General features: G+C 53.4%; 1 protein-coding gene across 1 annotated transcript in view; it reads right to left on the bottom strand.

Moving 5' to 3' along the window:
* The window catches only part of OSBP2 (oxysterol binding protein 2), a 93841-nt gene that overhangs the window by 26536 nt on the left and 40212 nt on the right, over positions 1-27093 (bottom strand). The window contains exon 4 of the mRNA XM_057383910.1: positions 1338-1588. Coding sequence (XP_057239893.1) covers positions 1338-1588 — 251 coding nt within the window. The remainder of the gene's footprint in view (positions 1-1337; positions 1589-27093) is intronic.

Here is a 27093-nt window from a genome sequence, read left to right as displayed (position 1 = left end):
GCCTTTCCCCCAGGCATCTCCAAGGATGCTGCTGGACACAGTGCCACAGCATCCACGTGAGAACGTGCCCTGCCACCCCCCTGGCCCCTCTTACCTGCCTGGAATTTCAGACAAGCCCTGTTCCTGCTGTTTTATTCCGGCATGGCAGTTTTTGTGGAATTCCCCACCCTCCCGATAGCCTCGCTCAAGCTTTTATCACGTCGCAACCAGCACAACCTCCTCCTTCTCCTCCTCTTCCTCCTCCTCCTCCTCTCTGGGCTGGACACAGCTAATATTGCTCTACTCATCCCTTCCCAAAGGCTGTCGGAGAAAGCCTCTCCCTGACAATTCCCTGCCCACATCCCATTGCTGTTCTGCCTCCTGACAGCAAACCAAGGGGCAGCTGGCACCTCCCACCATGCTGCCAACCCCATTCCCAAAACTCAAAACAAACTCTCCGTGGGGAGAGTGCTGCACAAGCACCCCAAACTGCTCGGAAATACAAGAGACCAACTCAGGAAGCCCTTTCCCCCTGTGGTTACAGAATCCTAGGAGTGGGAATGGGAAGGATGCTGCGACCATGGAGCTCCGAGTGCCCTCCAGCTCCTGCTGGGAATTACTGTTATTTTTTAATGCCCACATCAAACACCACCCGACCTCCTCGTGCTCAGGGCTGGGACAGCACAGCGACAGCGCTGCTCCATTCACAATTCCCTGAGCTCTGCCTTCATACATTATTCCAGCTCGGGGAAGCTTTGGGATTTTTTTTTAATTCCCTTTAAATATTTTATTCAGTTTTGCTCTCTGTCAGAGCTCCCTGGGGTAAAGCAGGCTCCCCAGGCAGGGCTGCGATGGAGGCAGAGCCACACTCCAAACACGAGCCATCTCCAAAAAAGAACCATGAGGCTGCACAAGGCAGGACCTGACCTCCRACAACCCGGCACGGCTGGCACGAGACCCCGAGGGGGTGAAATGGTTAAATCCTGCAGCCGTGTGGAACACAAGCAGCTTCATGGAAGCACTGAGGATCTGAGGGATGCAGTATGTGGGGCACAGAAGTGCTGCTCTGGTCAGAATTTCCCCCATGGAGAAGCAGAAAGCCCCTCAGCATTCCCAACATCCACACTGCCACTGTTACAGAAATGCCCTGTCCAAGGGAGCGGGCTGCAAGGATGGAGCAGAGCTGTGTCTCGGCACGGTCCACATCTCTGCCCTCTTCCCATCTGCACCTTCCCAACTTCCCATCCCCTCAGCGCCGTGCCGTAACACGAGCCAAGCCACGGGGAGCAAGCAGGGAGGGCAGGACGGAGGAGGAAGAGGAGGAGGAAGAGGAAGGGGGGAGGAGAGGCAGCACTCACGTTGATCATAGCATTGGAGGTGATGCGGAAGAGCGTGGCGCGCTCATTCACTGCCTTGATCTTCTCTCCGCTGTCGGCCGGCAGGCGCAGGTTCTCCAGCTCGCTGAGCGAGCGCTGCAGGGCCGCGCCGTGCTTGGCGATCAGCTCGTTGCAGGTGCTCAGGTCCTCCAGCTTACTSGACAGGGTCTTCAGGGGGCCGTGCAGCTCGCTCTTGTCGGACTGCGAGGCGGGCTCCTCGTCACCCGAGTCATCTGCCAAGGAGGGATGGAGAGAACAGCGTTTCCATGGTTACCCCGGACCCGGCAGCGCCTCCTCCCAGCGCCGGGCTGGGGGTCGCGGYCACCACGGTGGGGGTGGCACCCTGAGCCCTGAGTGGCACTCCTGGGGCTGTCACCGAGATCCGGTGAGGGGGTGGGAGGTGTGGCAGAACAGGGGGTGTCACGCACCCAACCTGCACTTGCTGGGCACACCGGAGTGGATCCACCCTGCTCTGGGGGCTCTGGGAGCTCTGCTCGGGGCGGGGTGAACAGCTTCACCCGAGGGAAAGGTCACTGAGACACCGAGAAAAGTAACGCTGCTACCCAAAACCATCTTYAGAAAGGAAACTCCACGGTCAGCACCTCAGCTACAGCAAAAATTCCTGTGACTCCAGAACACTTAAAACCAGGAAATTAACCCCAAACCACTCAGAGAGGGTAACACAGCATTTCTGATCACCCCACTGCTCCCCCAGGGAGGAGGTGAGTGGCACCAAGAGGCAGCAGCACCCACAGCAAATACAAAGAGAGAGAAGCAGGTCCTGGGTGGGAGCTGTGCCCCATCCTTATGCTCAGAACTTCAGCCAAGGGTTTTCCAGGAGCTCCCAAAACCCACTGAGGCAGCAGAGCAGAAAGGTGCTCCTTCATCCCCCACTCTCCATCATCTGGATTTCAGAGAGATGGGCACCAGCAGAACCTGGCTGCAGCTTCTCTGCCAGGGCTGGGGGAGTCAGAGCAGGGTGAGAACATCCTCCAAAGGATCCAGGCACAGAGCTCAGGGRTGGCTCTGGTGTAACAGRGGGGCAGCRCATTCCCACTCTGGGCTGCGAGAAAAGGAGGAAACCCGTGATTCCCTGGCAGGTGGGTGTTTGGCTGCTATTCCTGGCTCATTGATAGGAGCTGGAAATGCTGTGGGGACCCAGAGAGCTGCTCAGGCACTGAATCCACAGCTCAGGAAAGCAGAGGAGGAGCACCCTTTGATTGCTGTGCTCCAAAGGCAGGGATGTGGATAAATGAGACAGGATCACCAACCCGGAGCAGCAGCAGGAGCAGAGCAGGGCACGGTGCCACACCAGGGCCTGTGGTGAGCCCACCCAGAGAGGATGTGAGGGGACAGGGGCACAGCTCAGGGACAGGGCTGATCCTCCAGACCAGGACCAATCCCACTGCCCAAGGACAACGGGGAAAAATCTAAGGGAAACGGGGCACAGAGCTAACTGCAATGAAACACCAGGGCAGCACCTCCCTGCTGTCACAGTTYGGTCCCTCTGCAACCCAACTGAACACCACGAGCAGCAGCTGGTGGAGCCAGCAGAGGAAGTGGCYACCAAGGACAATCAGAGCAGCCACAGGAAGCCAGATGAGAGCTCCCCAGGGAAGGGCAGCTACCAGCTGAGCTGCTGGGGAGCTGCTGAGCCTGCACAGGGGACAGGACCAGAGGTTTGAAATACAGCCGGCATCAGCAAATTCTCCAGCACAGGTGGCAGGGGAAGGGAACAGGAACGGGCAGGATTCCAAGGGCTCCATCCCAGGAGGATGCASAGAGGCACCACAGTGATGGCACAGGCTCACCTCAGGCACCACACGGACCAGCCCCGAAAGATCCGAAGAAATCCAAGAAAACCGAAGCCACTCTTCYACCAGCACAGAAAATAACCCAAACCTCCTCCAAGTCCAGTTTCTGCTACAAAAGTTTCAGGTATTCCCATGGTGCCTTCCACACTGAGGCACACAGAGGTCTCCAGCAGCTTGGGCACGTTCCCTGGGCTCTGGATGTTGTCCCTGTACCTGTCATGTGCCAGTGCTTCCACGGGCAGAGCATTCCATCCCCGGGCATGGGGGGAGGGACACAGGGCTGCTCCTGCTGCTCTAAGCTGTGTCCCTGGCACTTTCCAGGGCCTCTCTGGCCTCTTTCTCCATCTCTCTCTCCAGGTGAAATCTGTACTCATCCCACCAGCATGCCCTCCCAGGCTATGCCTGCTGCCCAAGCTCCAGAGGGCAGGAACCTCTTTCCACAGCACTGGGATCTGATCACTAACGAGGCTGGCTTTAACAGCCAATTTATAATAAATTCCCACGTTTTATAAAGCTCTCAGGAACAGAAGCCAACCCCGCTGTTTCAGCTGTCACTGACAACAAGAGCCTGAACATGGCAAAACCCACCTCTGAGGGATTCAAGGGGAGAATCCGAATTTCCTCATTTTCTGTTTGCAGACATCAAACACAATTCACAAAGACAATTTTATCTGCTTACAAGGGCTGCAAAAGTTGTGCCAAGCAGGAGGATTGGTTCCTCTGCCCATCCCCATGCAGCATTAAACCCCCACATCCCTCCCTCTCATTTTTTCCCCCTCCTGCCTTACACAAAATGCTGCCCCAAAGTCCAGGCTCCCATGGGCTCTGGGGTTTCCAGAGCACAGCCTGGATCACCCTGTAATCCCAAATCACAGCCTGGGGATTTTTCACAGAATCACAGAATGCCCTGAGCTGGGAAGAAGTCACAAGGATCACCCAGACCCCCAACAATCCCCCCTGTGCATCCCTGGCARTGCTGYCCAAACGCTCCTGGAGCTSTGGCAGCCTYGGGGCCGGGACCATTCCCTGSRGARCTGCTCCAGTGTCACCACAGGGATGGCAGAGCACGGACAGGGCCGGGCTCTGCATTTTGCCAGGACATTATTTCCTGCCCATTGATTGAGGCTGTGGGAACAATCCCTGCCCGAGTGCTCAGCTTGAGGCAGAAACACAGAGTGGCCCAATTTTTTATCGCTGTGCAGAATTATATAAACGCCTCAAAGCCCAGGAAAAGGGGAAGGAACCAGGGTCAGCCCAGCGATGCTGCTCATTACAGCTGAGTTGGCTGAGCTGAGCATCCCTCAGCACTTCCCACTGTCCCAAAGCTGCTGCTGTGGGATGCTGGAGTGCTGGCAGGGTGGGCAGGAGGATCCCACCTCTCTCCTCCAGCCTGGGCAACTGGAATCAYAGAATTATGGRATGGTTTGGGTTGGAAGGGACATTAAAGCTCATCTCATTCCACCCCCATGCCATGGGCAGGGACACCTTCCCCTAGAGCAGGAGCCAATTCACAACAGAAATATATTTATAGATATAATAATACATACAATTAATTCTATAATATATGTAAGAAAATAACTCAATGTAATTTACTGCAATTATCTCAAATCAAAGCATGGGRAAAAGAAAATCCAATGTCACAGCTACAATCAAATAAATCAGAGCTGGTTAAAGCAGAAATGATCAGGCAGAGCACCCCAAGCTCCTCACTGCCATCCCCCAGTGGAGAGCATTGACACCTGCTCTGAAGATGTTTCCATCCTTCTCCTGGGAGCTCAAAAGGGACAGAAACACAAATTCCTTCTTCCCTGAGCAAGCAGCAGCCTGTCAACTCTGCAGCAGATGCATTTGGAGCCCAGGAACCCCTGGCTCCCCCAGGCCAYCCCCAGTAGCTCTCCAGCTGCTTTCCAGGGACCAGCAGGACAAAGGGCCCCAGCAATGCTGTGACACAGCACAGGACAGGGCTCTGACAGCCCCTCCTTCCCCCACCAGGGGTGGTCCCAAGGGAAGCTGCTTTGAATCCCAGGATTTAGGTGGGAAAATACCTTCAATACCATCAAGTCCAACCAATTTGACCAACCAATTCCTACAGTTCCAGCTGAAGATGGTCTTRAAGGGCTGGAGGAGAGAGCAGCAGAAATATTTATCCTGTTGCTGAGGATGAAGGATTCACTCATCCAGAAAGGGGGAAGAGCAACAAGGCTCTGCCTGGAGGTCTTTGGTYGGAGCCTGGCCGAACACAGCTTTAGGGATCTTGCCCTTCCTCCAGCTTTTCTATCAGACAGGGGAAAAACATTGATTTGGCTTTGCTAAGGTGGGGAAACACCCTGAAGGTCAGGAAACACCCACAGAGAGTCTATCCAGGAGTGCTCATCCGAGGATGSACCACTGGGGATTGGCAGAAGCAAAAGTGCAACGGGCCCAGCGAGGTCACATCACTGGGACTTCAACCCCCATGAGGGGATCCTAACTGCACCCACTCAGGGTCACAGAACCTCTGGGAAGCTGCAAAAACACAGATTCCTAAAAGCTTGGGAGRATTTAGGAGAGGGAAGAGGAAGATGATGAAGGACACCCAGCAGAGTCTGACTGGAACATTTCCCAGCACAGGGAGTGTGTCCCAACCCMGGGAGTTTTAGGGATGGCTTTSAAGGGGGGTCCAAACATGCAGGGAATGAGGAGGAACCAGAACAGGGAAGTGAGGACTGGCTSAGGTGGAGGATGCTCCAGRGCTGGARCAWGTCCAGGGCAGGGAACRGAGCTGGGGAAGGGTCTGGAGCCCCAGGAGCGGCTGAGGGAGCTGGGAAAGGGGCTCAGCCTGGAGCAAAGGAGGCTCCGGGGGGACCTTGTGGCTCTGCACAACTCCCTGACAGGAGGGGACAGCCGGGGGGGTCGGGCTCTGCTCCAGGGAACAGGGACAGGAGGAGAGGGAACGGCCTCAGGCTGGGCCAGGACAGGGGCAGGGGGGATACTGGGGAAATTTCTCATGGAAAGAGTGGTCAGGCCTGGATTGACCCTGGATTCCCATCCCTGGAGGGTTTAACAGCCCTGTGGTGGCACTTGGGGACAAGGGTCAGTGGTGGCCCTAGCAATGCTGGACAGTGGCTGCACTCAATGCTCTAAGAGGACTTTTCCATTTCCAACCTTAAAATTCTGAGATTCTATTCCAGTGCTCTCCTGATCTTTGGATGCTGTCCTTGCTCCTTTCCCCCAGTCTGGCCCTTCTGGATCCRCAGCTCCCAGCAGCTCCTCGATCCCATTAAAACTCAAACCAACAGCTGGGCTGGGATCGGGATCTGGACCATGCCTGGGAGCCCTGCAGGAGCTGGGAAGGCCTCCCTGCCCCTCCACACAGGGCAGACTCTCCAAGGACACAGGGAGTGCTTTAATCCCGGTTTCCAGCCCCCAGCACACCCTGTTCCTGCGGAGGGAAGGGCTCAGGGATGGATCCCCTTTTCCCATGCAGGACAACAGCTCTGCTCCCACTGCCCTCATCCCTCCTGCTGCTCCAGSCCTGCCATCTGCTCTCCATGGAATAAAGATCCTCCCCAAAGCACCAAGCCCTTCTGGGGGTGTGCCAGGGGGACTCCAGCCCCGTGCCGGGATGCAGGTGGCCCTGGATCCTCTCGGGAAGCAGCACATCCCCGGCTCAGGAGCTTCACCCCAGCTCACCCCGCTGCTCCTGCTCGGCACAAGCCGTGCTGGGAATGAAAGGCAGACATTCAGCAGGAATTCCTGTCGCTCTTCCCCAGGGAACAAAGGCTCCTCGAGAAAACAAACATGAAAGGCTGGCAGGAGAAATCACACAACAAATTGCCAGGTTCCTCTGGCTCCTGTGCCGTGGATGAGGCAGCCCAGCCTTCACAGAATCCTCCCAAGGATTCCTGCATTCCCAGAGTATCCAGGACATCTCCCCGTGCCCACCATGGGCCATTCATGATTGAATCCATCCCCCTTTGCCCTGGCCTTGTGCAGGGCTTGGTGCCAACCCCTCCAGGASCCCAGGCCGGAGTGGTGGATTTGGGCTGAGCAGGGTGTGAGGGGCTTTGACAACCCAACCCCAAATCCACCCCTCTTCCCTGTGCCATGAGACAAGCGTGGCACAGCAGGGCTGGCCCCGGGCACTGCAGTAACCCACATAACACCCTCCTCCTCCTTCTCCTCCTCCTCCCTTTCCTCCTCCTCCCCCCCTGCTCCGGGAAGGTTCCACAAATGCAGCTGCTGCCGCTTCCTGCTCTTCCCGTTCTGCTCGGGTAACATCTGCAAGCACGGGCTCAAATCCCAGAGACTCAAACCGCAGCACCTTCCCAGCAATCCCCTCTCCAGGAACATTCCTGGCTCCTGTTTTACCCCTCCAGCCCCAAACCCAAGYGCTCCCCAAGCTGAGCCCCTCCTGCTGGGTTTGGGCTCGGGACGGGCTCTGGTGCTGCGGGGCGGGTTTGGTTTGTAGGGCACGGGCACGCAGCGTTGCTATAGGAACAGGCAGCCTCACCGTAAGCCGGGGAGATTATTTTTGGAGCTGTGATGCAATTTAATCTATGGAAAATGGATCGGCAGCCATCGGCCATAAGCCTCCTCGGGCTTGTTTCTCAGTCCTGGAGAGCACAAACCCCAGTGCCTGGAGCCCGCAGGCACAGCTCCCTGCCCACCCCCTTTTTCCATCTTGAAACCTTCCCTCCCTTAAATGCTTCCCATTGCCGGCAGTTTCTGCAGAGCTGGTGGGAAAGCTGCTGGTTGCACACATAAGAAGGGAACATCCCTGTGCTGGGGACATGCTGGGACCATGCACTGCAGCCCATGGGGATCCCAGGGACGTGGGTTTCCCACCTCAAAACCATTAGAGAGCAACCCCACGAAGCTGCTGCTCAGCGCTGGGCTGCTCCAGTGCTGCCCCTGGATGAGCAGAGCTGAGAAGAGCCTTTCCAGGAGGAGGCAAAAGGACTGAAGGGTTCAGCATTCCATCTTTTATTCCAAAATTCCCAAAATGCCTCCAGAGTGGGGTTGTGATGTCTCCAGCCCTGAGTGCCACAGTTCCCCAGCCCCATGGCTGGGATGGGTAGTGCATCCCTGCTTATCTTCCTCTCCAAGTCCAGCACAGCTCTCTTCTTTCTCCATCCCTCACCTTCCTTCTCCTCCCTGAGGGTGGAAACCTTTCCCTTCCCAAATATCCCCATTTCCAGAAACATCACCTTGAATCATCACCTTCCTGGGTCACGTGGAATGCCTCCCCAATCCTCCTGCAAGCCTGAGCCACTCTCCCACCACCCATGAGAGCATCTGGAGCATCCCCAAGGCAGGGCTGGCGCTGCACTGGCAATCAAACCCAGCTTTCTGCTGGAGGCAGCTGGAATGAACCCACAGGGGGCTGGAATTGTGGGATCAGTACCACAGGAGGGGCTGGAATTGAGGGATCGGTACCGCAGGAGGGGCTGGAATTGAGGGATCGGTACCGCAGGAAGGGCTGGAATTGTGGGATCAGTACTACAGAAGGGGCTGGAATTGTGGGATCAGTACTACAGAAGGGGCTGGAATTGTGGGATCGGTACCACAGGAGTGAAGCGGAGCAGGAGCAGAGATCCCTCCCTGAGTGCTGCCCATGGGGAAAGCTGAGATGGAATAGAAAGAATGACTTTATCTCAAACACAATAGCAGGGTTACCCCAAAGCCACCAGAGGTCACAGCAGTGACAGTGGGGCCTCTCAGCTGTTTTCCCTGTTGGGACCTGCACATCCTGACAGCACCCAAGTCCCCAGCCCGGGGTGTTCCCAATCCCGGGAACACGCTGCTRTCAGGTGCCTGATGGTCCCACCACCAGCACAGCACGGATTGTGCCTACATTCCAACTTCCACCTCCCTGTGCGCCTTTCTCCTGCCTTTCCCCACACCTGTCTGGGAGTTTTGGATCTGAAAACTATCCCACTGACCARGGAAAAGCCTTTTTTCCTCCCGCAGACAGAGTGGAGGATGTCCATGAGGATCAGCCAGCACCAAATCCCACAGCCATCCTGGCCAAAACTCCAAACTCTCTCTTGTCACAGTAAATCCACGGAAACCAATCCCACCTCCTTTCAAGATTCTCTGTTTATCCCAACACCAGCCAAGGGTATGATTCAGAATCACCAGCCCTTCCCGTATGGAATTATCCGGATCTCTGGGATACGCCGCTCGCCCGTCATTCCCGAAGCAGAGCAATTTCCACCCCGGCACTGGCAGACACAGCTGCTTTCATCACTTTTAATCGCTATGAATATTAAATGGGAGCAGGGATCTATATTTAATAGCCTGGCCCGGCTGCCAGGAGATGGATGAGGTTGATAGCAGCTGCAGATGCAGGAACAGGCAGAATTTTGGTGGTTAGAAAGAATTACGCTGAGAATTAATCATCGAAATAGTAGAGAAAATAATCATTCATAAATCATCSCAAATCCGGGCGATCGCTCAGCAATTACCACCAACCTGGCAGGGCTGCTGCTTCCCCCTGCTAATGCAAAGGGAAAGCTGCTCAGGCAAATGGAAGCCTAAAAATAGGGAAAATTGGCTGCTTGTGACAAGCTGGGACATTTCCTGAAGTCATATTGCGTGGGGGCAGTGGGGGAGTCCAGGTGGTGATGGGGGCTCCACAGAGCAGATCCCGAGCTCAAAGGCCAAGGTGCTCAACTGGAGAGGAGAAGGACCCAGAGAAAGCTCAGAGCTCCTTGCAGGGCCTAAAGGGGCTCCAGGAGAGCTGGAGAGGGACTGGGGACAAGGGATGGAGGGACAGGACACAGGGAATGGCTTCCCAGTGCCAGAGGGCAGGGATGGATGGGATATTGGGAAGGAATTGTTCCCTGGGAGTGGGGAGGCCCTGGCACAGGGTGCCCAGAGMAGCTGTGGCTGCCCCTGGATCCCTGGCAGTGCTCAAGGCCAGGCTGGACATTGGGGCTGGGAGCAGCCTGGGACAGTGGAAGGTGTGCCTCCTCATGGCAGGGGTTGGCACAGGATGGGATTTTAGGTCCCTTCTCACCCAACCATTCCAGGTTTCTGGGATTTGGTTGCATTGGTGACCCTACAGGAGGCTGCATCTCCTGCCAGCCTMCTCCAAATGACATTAATCCCATTCCATCCCAGGGCCACCCAGGAACCCTAGGATCAGGGATTTCTTCCAGCACAAGTTTTCTTCCCCTTAAGGCTCTCAGAAACATGGAATGCACCGCAGGAATGGATTCTGATGTTGTCCCTTTCTTATAAAATCCATATTAAAACACAGCCTGAACACAGACTGAACATCCCACTCCTTTAATGCATATAAAGAACTTCTTTTTCTAGGAAGAAACACAGTGGGAAAGCACAAAGCATCTCCATTTCCATGTCTGCAGCATTCCCAGCCCGGCAATCGAACATTTTATTGCTGCAATTAGAAAATGATGATGTTCCTGGTCAATAATCGGGTCTGGCCTGCAGTCACACACYTTCCAGCACAAACGGGATTTTCCAACACCCAAACTCCAAAATGAGCCCAAGAATTTGAAATTCAGGCTACAGAGTCACACAGGTTGAGCTCCAAACACACCAAAAGCAGGGTAAGCTCTAAACAGGATGAGCACTCTGGAGAAATGGAGATGAAATGCAGGATGTGATCAATCCAAGATTCCACACGGCATCCATGGGGAGACCCAACCCAACAGGGAGCCACTGGCCATGGCTATTTATAAATCCATAAAAATTCCACTGGAACTTTTAAAAGTGAGCTAAAAAAGCAGATGAATTCAGGGTTACAGGAACAGAGAAATCCAATCTGAGACATGAGGTAATTTCTGATAAATCCTCACCAACCCCTGGATGGTTTGGGATCCTGCACTGCCAGCATGGGCACCAGGAAAGGACAGCCCTGATGGCACCGGGGCTGGGAAACACATCCCAAAAGGACAGAGTGACTGAAGGACAGGGTTGGGAAGAAGTGGGTGAAAATCAACTGGAGACACCCTGACAGTCCACAGGGAACAACTCGGGAAGCAAAGCTGGGAAATGGAGCAGTTACGGAGGAGCAGCTGTGTCACATGGAGTGTCCCAGTGTCCCCGTGTGCAGGAGAGCCCTGGAGGGGCTGGAGCGAATCCAGGACAGGGAATGGAGCTGGGGAAGGGTCTGGAGCCCCAGGAGCGGCTGAGGGAGCTGGGAAAGGGGCTCAGCCTGGAGCAAAGGAGGCTCCGGGGGRACCTTGTGGCTCTGCACAACTCCCTGACAGGAGGGGACAGCYGGGGGGGTCGGGCTCTGCTCCAGGGAACAGGGACAGGAGGAGAGGGAACGGCCTCAGGCTGRGMCAGGRGAGGGRCAGGGGGRATACTGGRAAAATTCCTCATKGAAAGRGTGGTCCARGGCTGGATCCCCATTCCTGGAGGAYTGARCAGCCTCGTGGAGGTGGCACTTGGGGACATGGGGCACTGGTGGCCTCGGCAGTGCTGGGGGATGGTTGCACTCGATGCTCTCAGGGGACTTTTCCAACACAAAAACCATTCTGTGATCCTATAAATACATATTGTATATATATATATATATATATATATATATGGATGGATGTGGGCTGAAACACAGGCAGCCATCAGTGCTGCTTCCACAAATCTTTCCAGTGGATTTCTTCACCATCTTTCCAAAACTCTTCTCAGCAGGAGTCAGCAGAGCTTTTCAAGATGCCACTTTGCCAGCTTTTGGAGGAGGTGGAGGCTTGGTGGCTGGCTTTTTGCGCTGCTTTTTGCCTACTTTTGAGTACTCTGCTCCCTACTTCCAATGGGATAAGGGGATGGGAAGCCCTAGGGAGAAGTGTGGATCCAGTCCTAAAATCTGAACAGGAATCTCACATATTGAGGGGCAGAGTTGGCAGGCAAAAAGAGAGAAAATGAGTTCAAAAAATGAGCCCAGCTGATGGTTTTGTCGGAACACTGGAGAGTCACAGTGAGTCCTRCTGGACATGGCCAAGTGTCCCTCCTGTCCCCTGTGGTCACTGGTGAATGGCAATGAGCAAAGCCACGGAGGGGAAGGTGTGATTACAGGGAGAGAACAGCTCATTAGCAGATAATTGGGGGCTCAGCAGCACAGCTCACTGCCAGGAAAGAAAATAAAAAAATTCAAAATAATGGCTTGGTAAAAATAGAGGCTTTTTCATGCTTCAGCTTGGAACAGCAGCAACACAAGTGCTCAACTCCAGGAGCAGCTCTGGGTGCAAAGCTGGGGTCAGGGACAGGGATTGCCTCTTGACACACCCGGAAAATGCTTCCCTGCAGGAATCCCGGTGAGAAATGCCCACACTGGCCCCACTGGCAGGAGGCAAACATTCAACCTCAGTGCCTCCAGCATCACCTTCAGCTCCTCATTTCCTCTGCAAGCCCAGGAAGTGTCCAGGGATCCCAGCAGCTCCTTGCAGGGCCYAAAGGGGCTCCAGGAGAGCTGGAGAGGGACTGGGGACAAGGGATGGAGGGACAGGACACAGGGAATGGCTTCCCAGTGCCAGAGGGCAGGGATGGATGGGATATTGGGAAGGAATTGTTCCCTGGGAGGGTGGGSAGGCCCTGGCACAGGGTGCCCAGAGAAGCTGTGGCTGCCCCTGGATCCCTGGCAGTGCCCAAGGCCAGGCTGGACATTGGGGCTKGGAGCAGCCTGGGACAGTGGGAGGTGTCCCTGCCCATGGCAGGGGTGGCACTGGATGRGCTTKAAGGTCCCTTCCACTCAACCATTCCATGACTCCAGGAGCTGTCTGGCGTGGTGACCTTGCAGAAGGCACCACCGCTCCCAGATCCCGCACGGTCAGCCTGGAGATCCCGTTACCCCTCCAGCAGGCCCTCCCACACTGCCTGTGGAAGCACTTCTCATCCCTGGAGAGATTCCTATCAGTAGGACAGAGGCAGAAAATTCCAGTCCCTTTCCGAGCTTTCAGGCTCTGCAGGATCCACATCCTGCTGTACATCTCCCACCTGCCCTTGGCCAAACCACCCTGCTCTCCTTCTTCCATGTCCCCAAATTCACACCCAACYCAGACATCCCAGCAGGGAGCACTCGCTCTGTCTGCAGCTCCAGGAATATCTCCAAGTGAATATTTAGTTCCAGGGACACAAATGGCATCATCAATAATTCAACCTCTTGCTCTTGTCCGAAGCATGTGAGAAAATGTACAAAACTTGTAAATGAATTGTTTCTGTTCRTTTTGTCACCGAATCCGGCAGTATCCGGTGATTATGATGGATCTGCATCACTCCCCCACGCTGAAACAAAGCAGCTGCCACAGTCTGGTGACACCATGAGCTTGGGGACAAGAAGTCCCCATGTCCCTGAAGGGCTGACAGACAGGAGCAGGCACTGGGCTGGGCACAAGCAGCTTCCTTAGCCGGGCACAAGCCCAGAGAAGGGCAGAAATAACTAAAATTTGAATATTTTGTCGGAAATTTGTTTTTCTTCAGAGCAGAAACTCACAGAAGTGAGCGCTGTGACAGCTCAGGGGGGACACCCTGTTCTTCCTCAAACAACAGCAAAGCCTGGCACACTGCCACTGAAACCTGGCCAGTCTTTAATGTCTCCTCCTGCATCCCCAAACATCCATTTTTAATGATGCTTCACCATTTTCCAGCCCCAGATCCATCTCCGATGTCAGCGGGGTGAGGAGGGGAGCTCACAGACAGGGCTGGCCTCTCCTCCTGCTGTCCACTGGGGAAAGGAACGGCCCTGGAGAGGCACCTCAGTTCCCATCCCTCAGGGTATCCACCTCATCCTTGGGGTACCCAGAACCACTCCCAGGGGTTTCAGCACAACTAATCTGGCCCAGGATTTGGTTATTTCCCATTTTTCACCAGGAGCTCCTTTTTGTTCTGCAAGTCYCCCATCAGCAGGGAAGGCACATCCTGCCCCAGGCCTCCTCACACTCAGGGAATGTGGTGGGAGATGTGCAGAGGACACTCCCACGTTGCTGTCAGCTCTCTCCTGGCTCACCAACCCTGCTAACAAGAAGGAGATGACAAGGGCCCTCGTTCCCAGGGAGGCAGGGAAGGGACACGGCTGTGCTGGCCCTGTCCCTGTCACACCCACGGCCGTGCGGGGTCACGTGGGAACAGCAGAGCCCGGCAGCAGCAGGGATGGTGTGCTGGGAATGGGCAGCCCATCCCAAAACCACTGCTGTGCCACCCACAGCAGCTCTGAGAGGGCCCCTGAGCCTCCCTTCACCCAAACCCACACCTAATGTGTGCCATGCCTTGGGATCAGGGCTCTGCACATCCCTGCAGGCCCCGAGCTCAGCTGACCCCAGGCTCTGGAGACCCATCCCAGCCCAGCTGCAGTGCGGCCACAGAGCTGGAGACAGGTCCTGATGGGCACTGAAACCCTCCCGAGCTGCCAGGGCTCAGCTTACCCGGGGTAAGAGGATCCGGGGTGTCAGCTATCCATCGTCCTCCGGTTCCCCAAGGTCAGGACATTCCAAAGGCACAGGAAAGATGTGCAGGAGCCAAGAGTGTCCCAGCCCCCCAGGCTCGGGGAGGGTGGCAGCGGGGCAGCAGCAGCCCCAAAAAGGCACCAACTTGCACCTGCTTTCCCTCTGGATTTAAATCCTGCTCCCTCAGCATCCACAGGCAGCAAAACCCCCCACGGTCCAAGCTGTGCCCAGTGCCCACCTTGTCCCCAGTCCAGAGCACCAAGTGCCACCTCCAGGCATTCCCGGGATGTGACTTCAGCAGTGCCCTGGGCAGCCCCTGCCAAGGCCGGATCACCCTTTCCATGAGGAATTTCCCCAATATCCCCCCTGTCCCTCCCCTGGCCCAGTCTGAGGCCGTTCCCTCTCCTCCTGTCCCTGTTCCCTGGAGCAGAGCCCGACCCCCCCGGCTGTCCCCTCCTGTCAGGGAGTTGTGCAGAGCCACAAGGTCCCCCCGGAGCCTCCTTTGCTCCAGGCTGAGCCCCTTTCCCAGCTCCCTCAGCCGCTCCTGGGGCTCCAGACCCTTCYCCAGCTCCGTTCCCTGCCCTGGACTCGCTCCAGCCCCTCCAGGGCTCTCCTGTCAGGAGGCTCCCAGAGCTGTCCCAGCACTGGAGGTGCCCCAGCAGTGCCAGCTCAGGGGATGGGCACTGCCCTGCTCCTGCTGCCACCCCGGGGTTGGCACTGCCCAAGTGCCACCGCCCACCTGGGCACCCCTGGGCTCCTGTCCAGCTGACACCAACACCCCCAGGGCCTTTCCCCCTGGACACTCTGCAGCCCCTCTGCCCCCAAGTGCCCTCCTGTGCAAGGACAGGTGATTTCATGGGTGCTGTCCCCATGGCCAGGACATTGTCCCATGTTCCACATCAGAGCACAAAGTCACTGTTCCACTGCCCATGGTGAGTTATGAACCATCCCCCATGGGCTCCATGCCTGGCACCCGCTTCCTTCACAGCCAGGACAACCCCAAACCCCTCGTGGGGTCAGGCTCAGTTCCTGCTGTGGGAGCACACATAAACCCAGGTTTGAGCAATGCAGGAAGCTCCAGCACAGCAGCTCTGGCTGCACTGGCAGCTGCTCCAGCAGCAGGACATGGAGCAGGACGAGCTGGGGTTCTGCTCCCTGCACAGCAGGTCCTGTCAGTGATGTACTGCAAAAACCTCCTCGGAAGCAGCAATCCTTCCCTGGCACCTCCCAGCAGCTCGGCACAGAGGGAGAAGGGCACTCCACACAGCACAGCCTYCCCAGGAAGTGCTGTGCTGGCTGGCAGTGCAGCCAGGTCAGGGGAAAAAAGGGAAAAAAATTAAAGAAATCCTCTCCTGCTGCCCCCAGAGCCTCTGTTTGCAGAGCTATGTGATGGAGCAGGGAGTTCATCTCCCTCCCGATTCCGTTACAGCGTTTTTGGTCTCTAATTACACCACCAGGCTGTCGAGATGGCCACTTCCTCCCTAATTACTCTGCTTTGTAATTAAGATACAGCTAATAAACTCCTCTTATTAGTGATTGCTGCTGATCGGCTCCGAGGTGCAGAGCAGCTCCTGCCTTGCACTGAGAGCTCCTGGGCACCGCATCCATGTCCTGCAACCCCAGGATTATTTGGGTTGGAAAAGCCCTCTGAGGTCATCATGAGCCTCCAACAGCGCCAGGCCACCACTAAACCATGTCACTGAAGCATTTCCATGGCACTGCACATCCTTGGGATGCAGCCTCTCCCAGCCAAGCCACGAGGGCAGGAATCCACCTTCACACGGCTAAAAACGGAAGGGAACGGGCAGAGAGGGCATTATTTGGGAAGTAAACCAACATTCCCTTCCCTCAGCACATGATCTGCCGCTCTGCTGAGTGCCGAGGGCTCCCTGCTGCAAAGGACAGGCTTGGCCAGCTCCAGGCACTGTGACATTCCCTGATGGCACCATTGGACACTCGCTGTCCTATGAGCCCATCCCAGCGAGAATCATGGAACAGAACCATGGAATAGAAACATGGATTAAAATCATGGAATAGAATAATGGAATAGAACCATGGAACAACCATGGAATAGAATCATGGGATAGAACCATGGAATTGAGTAATGGAATAGAATCATGGGATAGAGCTATGGACTAGAACCATGGGATAGAACCATGGAATTGAGTAATGGAACACAATCACCGAATAGAATCAAGTAATGGAATAGAACCATGGAATAGAATCATGGAATAGAACCATAGAATAGAATCATGGAATAGAATCATAGAATAGAATCATGGGATAGAAACACAGAATCGAGTAATGGAGTGGAATCACAGAATACCCTGAGCTGACACACACAGACCATCCAGTCCAGCCCCTGTCCCTGCCCAGACCCCCCAACAATCCCCCCTGTGCATCCCTGGCAGCGCTGTCCAAACGCTCCTGGAGCTCTGGCAGCCTCGGGGCCGGGACCATTCCCTGGGGAGCCTGGGCAGTGCCAGCACCCACTGGAGGAAGAACCTCTCCCTAAAATCCAGCCTGAAWCCCCCCTGGCACTGCCCAGGGCACACAAACACCTCCACACCCAACAGCCCTGGGGGTCAAGGCCAAGCTTTCCTTCTGCTTCTGCCCCTGGCCATCCCAGCTGCCACTGAGCTCCCTGAACTCTCACTGGTTAAAATGAGAGAATCCCGCAACACGAAATCTCTCCAAACATCCCCAGGACACTTCTGCATTGCTATTTCACCTGGAAAAACCATCCAGAGCAAAGGAAACCAGGCAGRGCCCCGTTTCAATGCACCCTGTGGGATCCACAGAACAGACATGGAGCATCCAGACTTTACTTTGGAAAAGATGAATCCAGCAGTCCTGATCAGACACTTTCAGTGCTTTCCACAAATAAATCAGTGGCCACAACTGCTAAAGCTGCAACAAAACAGCTCCTCAGCAGCTCCAGCCCAAGCCCAAATTCCAGACTCTTCACCCAGGAGTAGAACAACCAGGATAAAAGAGATGGATTCAGCACTTCCACACGTCCAAGCTCTCAGGAAATTTCTAAATAAATCTGGAAAAAGGCTGAACCAACATTTCTGCTTTGGGAACAGGTTACAGCCCATCCATCAGCAACGCTCCAGCAGCCACACGTGCCCACTCCTCTTGGAAATTGAATCCAGCTCGTTCCTGAGCAGACTTTAAACACTCATTTCAATGGTTYCTATCTGGGCCACAAAATAAATACACTCTGTGTGTCTGTAGGTAGAAAAATGCATTTTTCCATCTATTTCATGGTCTCCTCTGTGTGCTGAAGCCATGGTGAAGCCCAGGATCTGACATTCCTTTAAGGATCATCATTCATACTTGGACCCYACCAAGTATCAATGAAAGATTGCATTTGGGCCCTGTAAGAAACCCAGGCCTAGCACTAAAGCACGGACCTGGAGAGGGAAATTCCTGATGGAAATGCCCTCTGAAAGCAGGAACAGCACTGCTTCTACCAGTAAGAGCGCTGAGCTCCTCCAAATTAACTAATGATAAGCTAATTATCTACTACCTAGCTACTATTATCTACCCACAGCCCTTTCTGTGCACAGCAAGGGAGGTGTCTGCATTTCTCTTTCTCTTAAGAAAGAGAAACTCCTTAACTTGCCTGATGTCCATGAACCCAACACCCAAAATCCCACTGGCTCTGAATGAACAAGATCCATCCCGAACAAATCCAGAACAAAACATCTCCTTAAATCCATCTTCACTTTTGTCTAATCAATACAGCCCTGGCACAGGATGCCCAGAGAAGCTGTGGCTGCCCCTGGACCCCTGAAAATGTCCAAGGCCAAGGATGGATGGGGCTTGGAGCATCCTGGGATGGTGGAAGGTGTCCCTGTCCACAACAGGGGGTGGCACTGGATGAGCTTTAAGGTCCCAACCCAATCATTCTGAGATTCAATAACTGGTTTTATCTCACAAGCACAAAAGGAGCCCCTAAAGCCACCCAAAGCCTCAAGGCTGAGCTCTTCTGTTCCCAAGGAATCTCCTGCTGAGCACAGCCAGGCCCAGCTTTTCCCTGGGCTGCTCATCAGAAGTCACCAGCATTTTACACAAACCTCAGACAGCTCMTTTTGAGGAGATAAGTGGATTTAAGGACAAAATTTTGATAGGAAAAAAAAAAAATCACAGCATGAGGATTTCTAAATGAAAAGCAAAGCCTCCTTGGGAAGTATTTTCCCTTCCAAAGCATCACATTTCCAAAGGGGAATGTGCTCACCAGAGGGACACACTTAACATATCACCATTTTTACAGTAAATTGGTTTTAAAAGCCAACATTTTCCAGCTTTAGGGTTCAGTTTGTTGTTAAAACATGAAAAATATTTGCCTGTCATGTCCCAGGGCCAAAGCCTCTGGGTTTGTCAGATCTGTTCCACATGTGTTAAATGGATGTTCCTCCACCAGACACGGAAAATTTTTTCATGTCACTGCAAAGCTTTCCCAAAATACAATAGGGGAAAAATGCTTTGGGGACAGAAAAAGATCAGCCTAGCCAGGGAAACACCCCAATCTCACCTCGGAGACATCTCCCCAGGCTCTTCCCTGCAGTTCCCAAGCCCACTCTCCATCTCTTGAGTGCTCACCACTCACCTTCCCTCAAATTTTCACACAAGGCTGGTTTCAGTTTTTGATGAGAATAATTCTGGTTTGGGGCATTTTATTCTCCACTGAAGCCTCGTTATGTAAAGCTCTGTGCAGAACTCCTGGAACACGCATGTCCTTACGTCACCCAGCTGGAAAAACAGCTCGAGAAGCAAACCAGAGGGAAGGGGACAATCTGGATTTGAGAAAAAAAAAACTTTCTTTTTTTTTGGTCATCTGAAGCCAGCTGTAAATCTTCCATTGCTTGAATTTTGATTTGACCTATTTGCATTCCTCCCTTCCTTGCCCTTTTGAGGGGGAAGGAAATTACATTGAGATAAAAGAATTTATTGTGAAGTGATGCTCAAGAGCAGGACAGGAGCGCAGGAGGGAGCAGAGTGGCACAGGACTGCGGGATCATGGAATGGTTTGGGTGGGAAGGACCGTAAAGTTCATCCAGTGCCACCCCCTGCCATGGCAGGGACACCTCCCACTGTCCCAGGCTGCTCCCAGCCCCAATGTCCAGCCTGGCCTTGGACACTGCCAGGGATCCAGGGGCAGCCACAGCTTCTCTGGGCACCCTGTGCCAGGGCCTCCCCACCCTCCCAGGGAACAATTCCTTCCCAATATCCCATCCATCCCTGCCCTCTGGCACTGGGAAGCCATTCCCTGTGTCCTGCTGTTATCCCAAACTACATCAAAGGAGCAACATTTGGATTTGAACACCGAAAGGGCCCAGGTGTGAATCACCCAGCGTYCCCAGTTCCCAGGGACAGAAATAAAATTAGGGATGTGATGARCTGCCCAGTGCCCAGGATCAGGGGAGCTGGCTCTGCTCTGGAAGGAAAGCGAAGATCATCCTGCAAATCCTCATTTTTCATCATTCGCCTTTGMTGCAAGACACCAGATTCTGCTCAGCCCCTCCACTGATGAATCACAGAATCATGGAATTGTGGAATCATGGAATGGTYTGGSTTGGGAGGGAYCTAAAAGCCCATCCRTTTTCATCCCCTGCCATGGGCAGGRACACCTYCCACCATCCCAGGGTKCTCCAAGCCTCAGTGTCCAACCTGGCCTTGGACAYYTCCATGAATTGTTGTGCTGCCATGAAGCACCACAAAAGGCAGAACCCACCCCCAGCCCATCCTGCTTCACCCCTCCCAGCAAAAAACACACCAGAACAGGGATTTCTGCCCCAAATTGGTGCAGATTTGGACAGAGAATCCCTCGCCCCATAAARGACAGTGCTCCTGYACAGCCAGCACTGAGCTCTGCCAGGCCTGGCTACAGAAAACACCTGGAATCATGCAGGGAGCAGAAACAGATGGGAGATTGTAGCGCCCACCTTAAATCAGAGCTCGGTGTTCCTGGAGAACATCTCTGCCACTCACCACGGCGTGGGCAGGGAGCAGCACAAAACCAACACAGCAACGCTCTCATTCCATCCCAACTCTGAAGGAATTGGGCTTAGAACTAAAAAAACACATCCTGACACCAACACAGGGACTGATTTACCCGTGACAAACAGACCGTTGACTCTGTGCACCCTTAAAAATGCTCCAAAAAGAACAAATTAACAGCAAATTTAACTTCATTTGGTATTAAAACTCAACACAGAAAGGTGCCCAAAAAGAACAAATTAACAGCAAATTTAACTTCTTCCAGTAATAAAACTGAGTACTTGAAGGTGCCCAAAAAGAACAAATTAACAGCAAATTTAACTTTTTCTGGTATTAAAACTGAGTCAATCGGAGTCAATCTGGATTTTTTTTAAACACTGATAAAGCAGGAGGGGCCCCACACTCTGTGCACCTCCAGCCAAACCAGACAAGGCTGCAGCACGTGACACCTGCAGGGCAGGTTCCACACGGGAGCATCCTAAAATCCCTCTGTGTCCCAGTGCTCCGTGGGTCCAACACCCCCTCCCCAGCCCGGGCAGACACCCCGCCGGGTCAGCCCCTCCATCGCTGCCCAGCACAGCGGGGAAGCCCCTGCAGAACGCCGGGAAGGCCACTAACCCTTGTGGAATTTATTCAGACAGCCGGCGTTGCAGAAGGAGCGGAGGGATCCTGTCTCCCAGCAGCCCCTTCCCTTCATCCCCACGGCGGGATCGCTCTCTGCCTCCTACATGGCTCTGAGCTTTAGGACGGAGAAAAAAAAACCCGGGAACGAAGGGATAACGGCAAAGGGCCACGTCCTTATTCCAGCGCCACATTTCCCATCATCCATTCCCGGCACATGCTGCTGGCAGGGCACTACGGCTCCATCATCAAACCAGCCTCGTACCAGCATGCACCACGGAGCAGCCTTTAACTCCATCCCTGCCGGGAAAGCGCCTCATCCTGCCCAAAAAACAGCGATGGAGAGGGCCAGCGGCAGCCCCAGCCCGGGGAGGTGCGGTGGGGCCGGCTCCGGAGCGGTGCTGTGGGATATGCAGCCCCAAACCCAAAGGGATGCTGKTTTTTCGSGGAGGGAGGGGGAGATTTGGAAGCTTGTCCCTTTAAATGCTGCTGGAGGTTATTTTTAGGACATTGGCTTAAAATAAAGATCACAATTCCTTTCTTTTTTACCAGAAAGTCCATGATCCGTTTACTCCCTCAGCCACATTTCGCATCCCAAAAGCTCCGGAATGAACCCCCGGAGGCTCTCCAGCCCCGGCCCTCCAGAAATCCATTTTCTCGCCCCTCCATTCCGAAACTATTGGATTTTCCCAGCCTTAATTTTCCCAGTCTCGAGGGAATGAGTAATTCCGGAGGAAAAATGCAGCATAAATCCCAATTCAGTGCAAGCCCAGCAGCTGCTGCGTGAGCGCAGCGGGATCCAGGGCACGGAGCAGGAACTGGGAATCTTTGGGACCACGGCCTTTGGACCCACATGGATTAAYAGTGTACATTTGATCCCACTCCAGCTGAATTACAAGGACTTGACAGCAAGAAGGAAAGGTTTATATTCCAGCTTTTAACTCAGAATCATTCTCTGTGGACACATTCAAATACAGAGGGAGGGACTATGCAAGAACTGCAGGTGGAAAAAGGAGAAATTCAGGAAGATCCCATTATCCTTCCACTGTAGATTCAAGGCAGAGAAATTAATGCTGGCAATGCACTTACACACATTGATTTTMTTAAATTCTTTGCATATTTATTGAAGGTTTGGGTAAAAACCAGCAGTTTTTAAGGGGAAAATGACCACCATAAGAAATGGGATTTTTAATTGGAGAGAAGGGGRGCTCTTGATGGGATTTAGCTCAAAAAAACATTTCTAGTTCTGATATCAGGTCCAAGGATCAGCCGGAGGCAAGATCTGGGTTTGGATASTGAGACCAGAGCCAATACCTATAGAGAGCTACACATACACACACACGCACACACACACATTTATATTCTGTACCATATCCTCATTCCCAGCCCCTGTGAGTGCCTGTGATCAGCAGGGAAGTGATTTCCTTCCATCACACTAAAAATCCCAGAATCATTAAAAGCTGGAAAAGCCCTCTGAGAGCATCGAGTCCCTCCATTCCCCAGCACTGCCAAGGCCACCACTGACCCCTGTCCCTAAGTGTCACATCCACAGGGCTGTTCAATCCCTCCAGGGATGGGGATTCACCTGGGCAGCTGTGCCTGTGCCTGATCACCCTTTCCGTGGAGAGAATTCCCCCAAATTCCCCCCTGCCCCTGCCCTGGCCCAGCCTGAGGCCGTTCCCTCTCCTCCTGTCCCTGTTCCCTGGAGCAGAGCCCGACCCCCCCGGCTGTCCCCTCCTGTCAGGGAGTTGTGCAGAGCCACAAGGTCCCCCCGGAGCCTCCTTTGCTCCAGGCTGAGCCCCTTTCCCAGCTCCCTCAGCCGCTCCTGGGGCTCCAGACCCTTCCCCAGCTCCGTTCCCTGCCCTGGACTCGCTCCAGCCCCTCCAGGGCTCTCCTGTCAGGAGGCTCCCAGAGCTGTCCCAGCACTGGGATGGGCACTGCCCTGCTCTGTGACCACCCCCAATTCCCTACAGGAAAACACACTGGATCACTGCCCAAATCCCTTGCGAGAAGCTTCTCCACCAACACTCTTTACTTTGCCCTCCTAACCAATTTCTTCCTTGCAGTGGTGGCTGAACACAGCTCAGCTCTACTCCTGCTGCAGGAACCCAGGCAGAATCAAGGAAAGCAGAACTGAGATCCTCTCCCATCAGGATATCATTCCCAAACTGCCACAGTTCCTCATCTCTGCTGCCAGCTACCMCAACCTCCTCCTGCCAATATTTAAGTCACACTCGCAGTTACTGATTTAAAACTTGGAGATTAATCCTGAAGTTCCCTGTGTAACAACAGAGTGCAGCTTTATCCCTGGATTTAGCTCATTCTGCTCCAAACCAAGAATCACCYGGATCCCAGGAACAGCAGAAGGTGCCTGGGAAAAGCTCCCTGCCCTGCTGCTCTTTGTCAGGATGAGCTTTCTCCTTGCTTCCCATGGGAAGCACTGGARCTGTGATGTTACTTCCTGCTGAGCAACTGAAACTCAGGAGGTGGCTCAGGTAGGAACCAGAGTTGGGGTATGAGACCAGAAAAACAGATGAGAGGTCAGAGAAAGGCCAGGATAAACACCAGGAACAAGGGGAACCAGGAGGAGACCATCCATAGCACACACATTCCCYACAGCATCCCACAGACACCCTCCCAGACCACGGATCTCCCGGCAGCACCAGACCATTCACCTTCCAGAAAACCCTAACAAATTAAAAAAAAAAAATTAAAAATGCAACTCCTACCTTCCAAATATTTTGCCTGGAAGAAAGCAAGGGGGGTAGGTCAGAGGATGGCTGCAGTTTGGGCTCAGTCTGACTTCCTTCCCAGGTTTGATGCAATTTCAAAGCAAACTGGAGACTGTTAAGAATTCTGTTTTCCCATTCCCAGCGTTCCCACCAACACTCCCAACTGCAGCCACTGCACTCCTCAGCCTGACATGTCCTTTACCCAGCTAATCTCAAAAGCATCCATAATCCCTCATTTTCCAGCATCCTTACAGCTCTGCCACATCCACCTCCCAAACCCAACKGATAAAACATCAGGTGATTGTTGCACAGTCCTGCCAGGATCAGTGGGACCCAACCACCTCCAACTCCAGCTCATCCCTTAAAATCGATCGGAAACGCTTCATTTCGAGCAGTTACAACAACTTCTCTCTGCTTCAGAGGTTCTCTGCACTGTGCAGAATCATGGAAAGGGCTGCTGGGAAGGGATTTTAAATCCCATATTGTTCCAGCCCCATGGGGTTGCTCCAAGCACGGATGGGATGTGGKTGGGAGGAAGGGCTGCCCCACACAAGGACCCTCTGGAGACCCCTCCCATATGGGAACACTCATCACTTTCTCAATTTATAACGAATTGAAGTGACCAACTCCAGGGGCTCTCCCAAACCCTTCCATACCCCCCACACACCAGGAAGGAGCCCGACCCCGCAGGCTGTCCCTGCAAAGCTCGGCCCCACTGCTGCCTCCCCCCAGGCTGGATTTAGGGCATTACATACTGCGTTTGCCACAGCATCTCTTCCTCATCCAGCGCTCGGGAGGGGAAGCGGGCACGGGGGGTGTGGGGTCAGYGCCAGGCGGCTCCGAGCCCGGGCCAGCCTTCCCCCGGGACGCTCTCCGCAGGCTCCATATCCTCATTTCTTCCCTTTCCCTCTCCGCAGCTCTCATTCCCCGGTCTCAGGGCTGCCAGTGCCTCCTCCTCCTTCTCTTCCTCCTCCTCCTCCTCCTCCTCCTCCTCCTCCCTCTCCTGCACCTCACTGACAGCAGCTGCTCTGCCCTAGCACATGGAAAACGGGCTCAGAGAAGACAGAAACTTGGGAATTTCACATTTTATGGGTTTCCAGGGGAAAAACCCAAACGCAGCCCCTTTTTGGGGTCTCTTCTGGAGCACATCAGGGCACAGCCGCACATCAAGGGTGACACAGAGACATTCCTTGCCAATTTCAAGTCCATCTTCAAATGCTATGATGATAAAACCACCAAAAAAAAAAACTCTGGGGACTTGTACCGGCATTGAAATACCTGTAATATACTAAATGTATTAAATRTAATAATTTACTGTCTATAATCTAATACTGCCTTGAAATACGCTTCCCAGAAATGCCCAAATATTCCAAATACAGGGAAAAAAACCCAAAAAACTAAAAGAGCTACGCTGACTCCAGGTGTTCTTGCTTGGGGATTTCTRTGTTTAGTAGGCAGAGTTGTTCCCAACTCTCAAATTATGTCCCTGCTCCAGCTGCAAGGAATGGCTCTGCCCYCTGCAGACACAAAGGAGAAATGGCCACTTCCCTCTGCAAAAACCTTCAGCGTATTGGCAAACACCTGACACAYCTTGATCCTCTGCTGCTTTTGGATTTTGTTAATAAAATTTGATAATTTCATTACTTTCCTACAGGGGTGGGTGCCCCTCAACTCCTCAAACTCCTGCTGTTTAAAATACCAAAAAACCCCACAAATATTCTCATATACAGGTGTGAAGTCGATGTGCCCTAAATACCCTAAATATMRCAGAATCCTGGAATGGTTTGGGTGGGATGGGACCTTAAATCCCATCCAGTGSCACCCCTGCCRTGGCAGGGACACCTTCCACTRYCCCAGGGTGCTCGAAGCACAGTTCAGCCTGGCCTGGGACACTGCCAGGGATGGGGAATCCATGAACTCCCTGGGCAAGGTGTGCCAGGGTCTCTCCTCCAGCCTTTCCTGGTCCTCTCGTCCCCCCAAGGAAAAGCTGATCTCCTTGTGCCCACGCTGCCAGAAAACCCTAAGGATTTTCCAAAGGAAAAAACATTCAAGACTTTAAACGTTCTCCAGCCAAGGAGAAAACATTGGATCTTCTTTCCTGCTCTGTGCAAATCTAAGAAAGAATCATTTACACTGTAAAAAATAGAAAAAAAAATTTTCTTTCCTCATTGAGAAGAACTCCAATCCCTGGATATCACCACAGAACACCACTGCTGGTTCAGAGCAGCTCAAGTCCCATCTCCGGACTGCAAACCTCAACCCAGGGATGCCCAGAATCCAACCTGGTCCAAGGTCAGCMTTGCCTGTCTCCAGAAGAACAGCTCCCTGAAGGCTCTTCACCAGCAAATTTTATTTTTTAATTTTTTTTTTTTTACATTTTGCTCCCAACTACATTTATTTTATTCCTCTCAAAAATGCTGCTGCAGTGAGAGAAAAAACCCACAGGCCCCACTGGGGTGACACTGGGCCCTATTTAAAAAACAATTAATAAATTACATAATAAATTAGTATTGATTATAATAAAATAATAAAAAATTAATTAGTAACAACAATTAAAAAATAATCATTTTCTTCCCCCTCCACCCTCTCTCAAGCTGGTGTCAGTGCCATCAGATCCTTGCTGCTGCTGCTGTCTGCATCCAAGGACTAAGCCCTCCACCTCCACCCTGCCAGGAACTCAGGGATCACCCAGTGTGCCAMGGTCACCACTGTGCCCCTAAATCTGACACCCACCACACCCTTCAGCAAGGCTCTGGCAGCAGTTTCAGCTCCTACCAGCACATTTGGGAGAGAATCCCAGATTGGGTGTTCATCATCCTGTCACGCTTTCAGTCCTTGTTTTGCATTCCCTCGYCCAGCTTTAACTGTAAATGAATATTTGAGCTCCTCGTGAGTGAGTTACTGCTCCCCGAGGAGGTTCATTTTAAATTGGAAACACTCCTCAGAGCTGAATTTTTAGCAGAAGCTACAAATCCAATAAGTGAGGTCAGAACTCCTGGGTTATCCATCTCCAGGAGCAGCAACCCTGCCAGCAGGATGTTCTTACAGCACCAGGAGAAGTAGCTTTACATGGAAAAAGGCAGGTTCTGCTATTGCACCCATCTTTATAGAGAAGGGTCTCTGCACCCCAGGTTTGTGTCTCACTCCCAGCACAGCCTCCTGGGGAAAGCTGGAG

Source organism: Malurus melanocephalus, unplaced genomic scaffold, assembly GCF_030028575.1.
Source record: "Malurus melanocephalus ecotype Western Australia unplaced genomic scaffold, MMel_1.1 scaffold_669, whole genome shotgun sequence".
In the NCBI taxonomy this organism is placed as follows: domain Eukaryota; kingdom Metazoa; phylum Chordata; class Aves; order Passeriformes; family Maluridae; genus Malurus; species Malurus melanocephalus.
The sequence above is the reverse complement of the archived record's forward strand: the minus strand, read 5'-3'. Positions and strand labels throughout refer to the sequence as shown.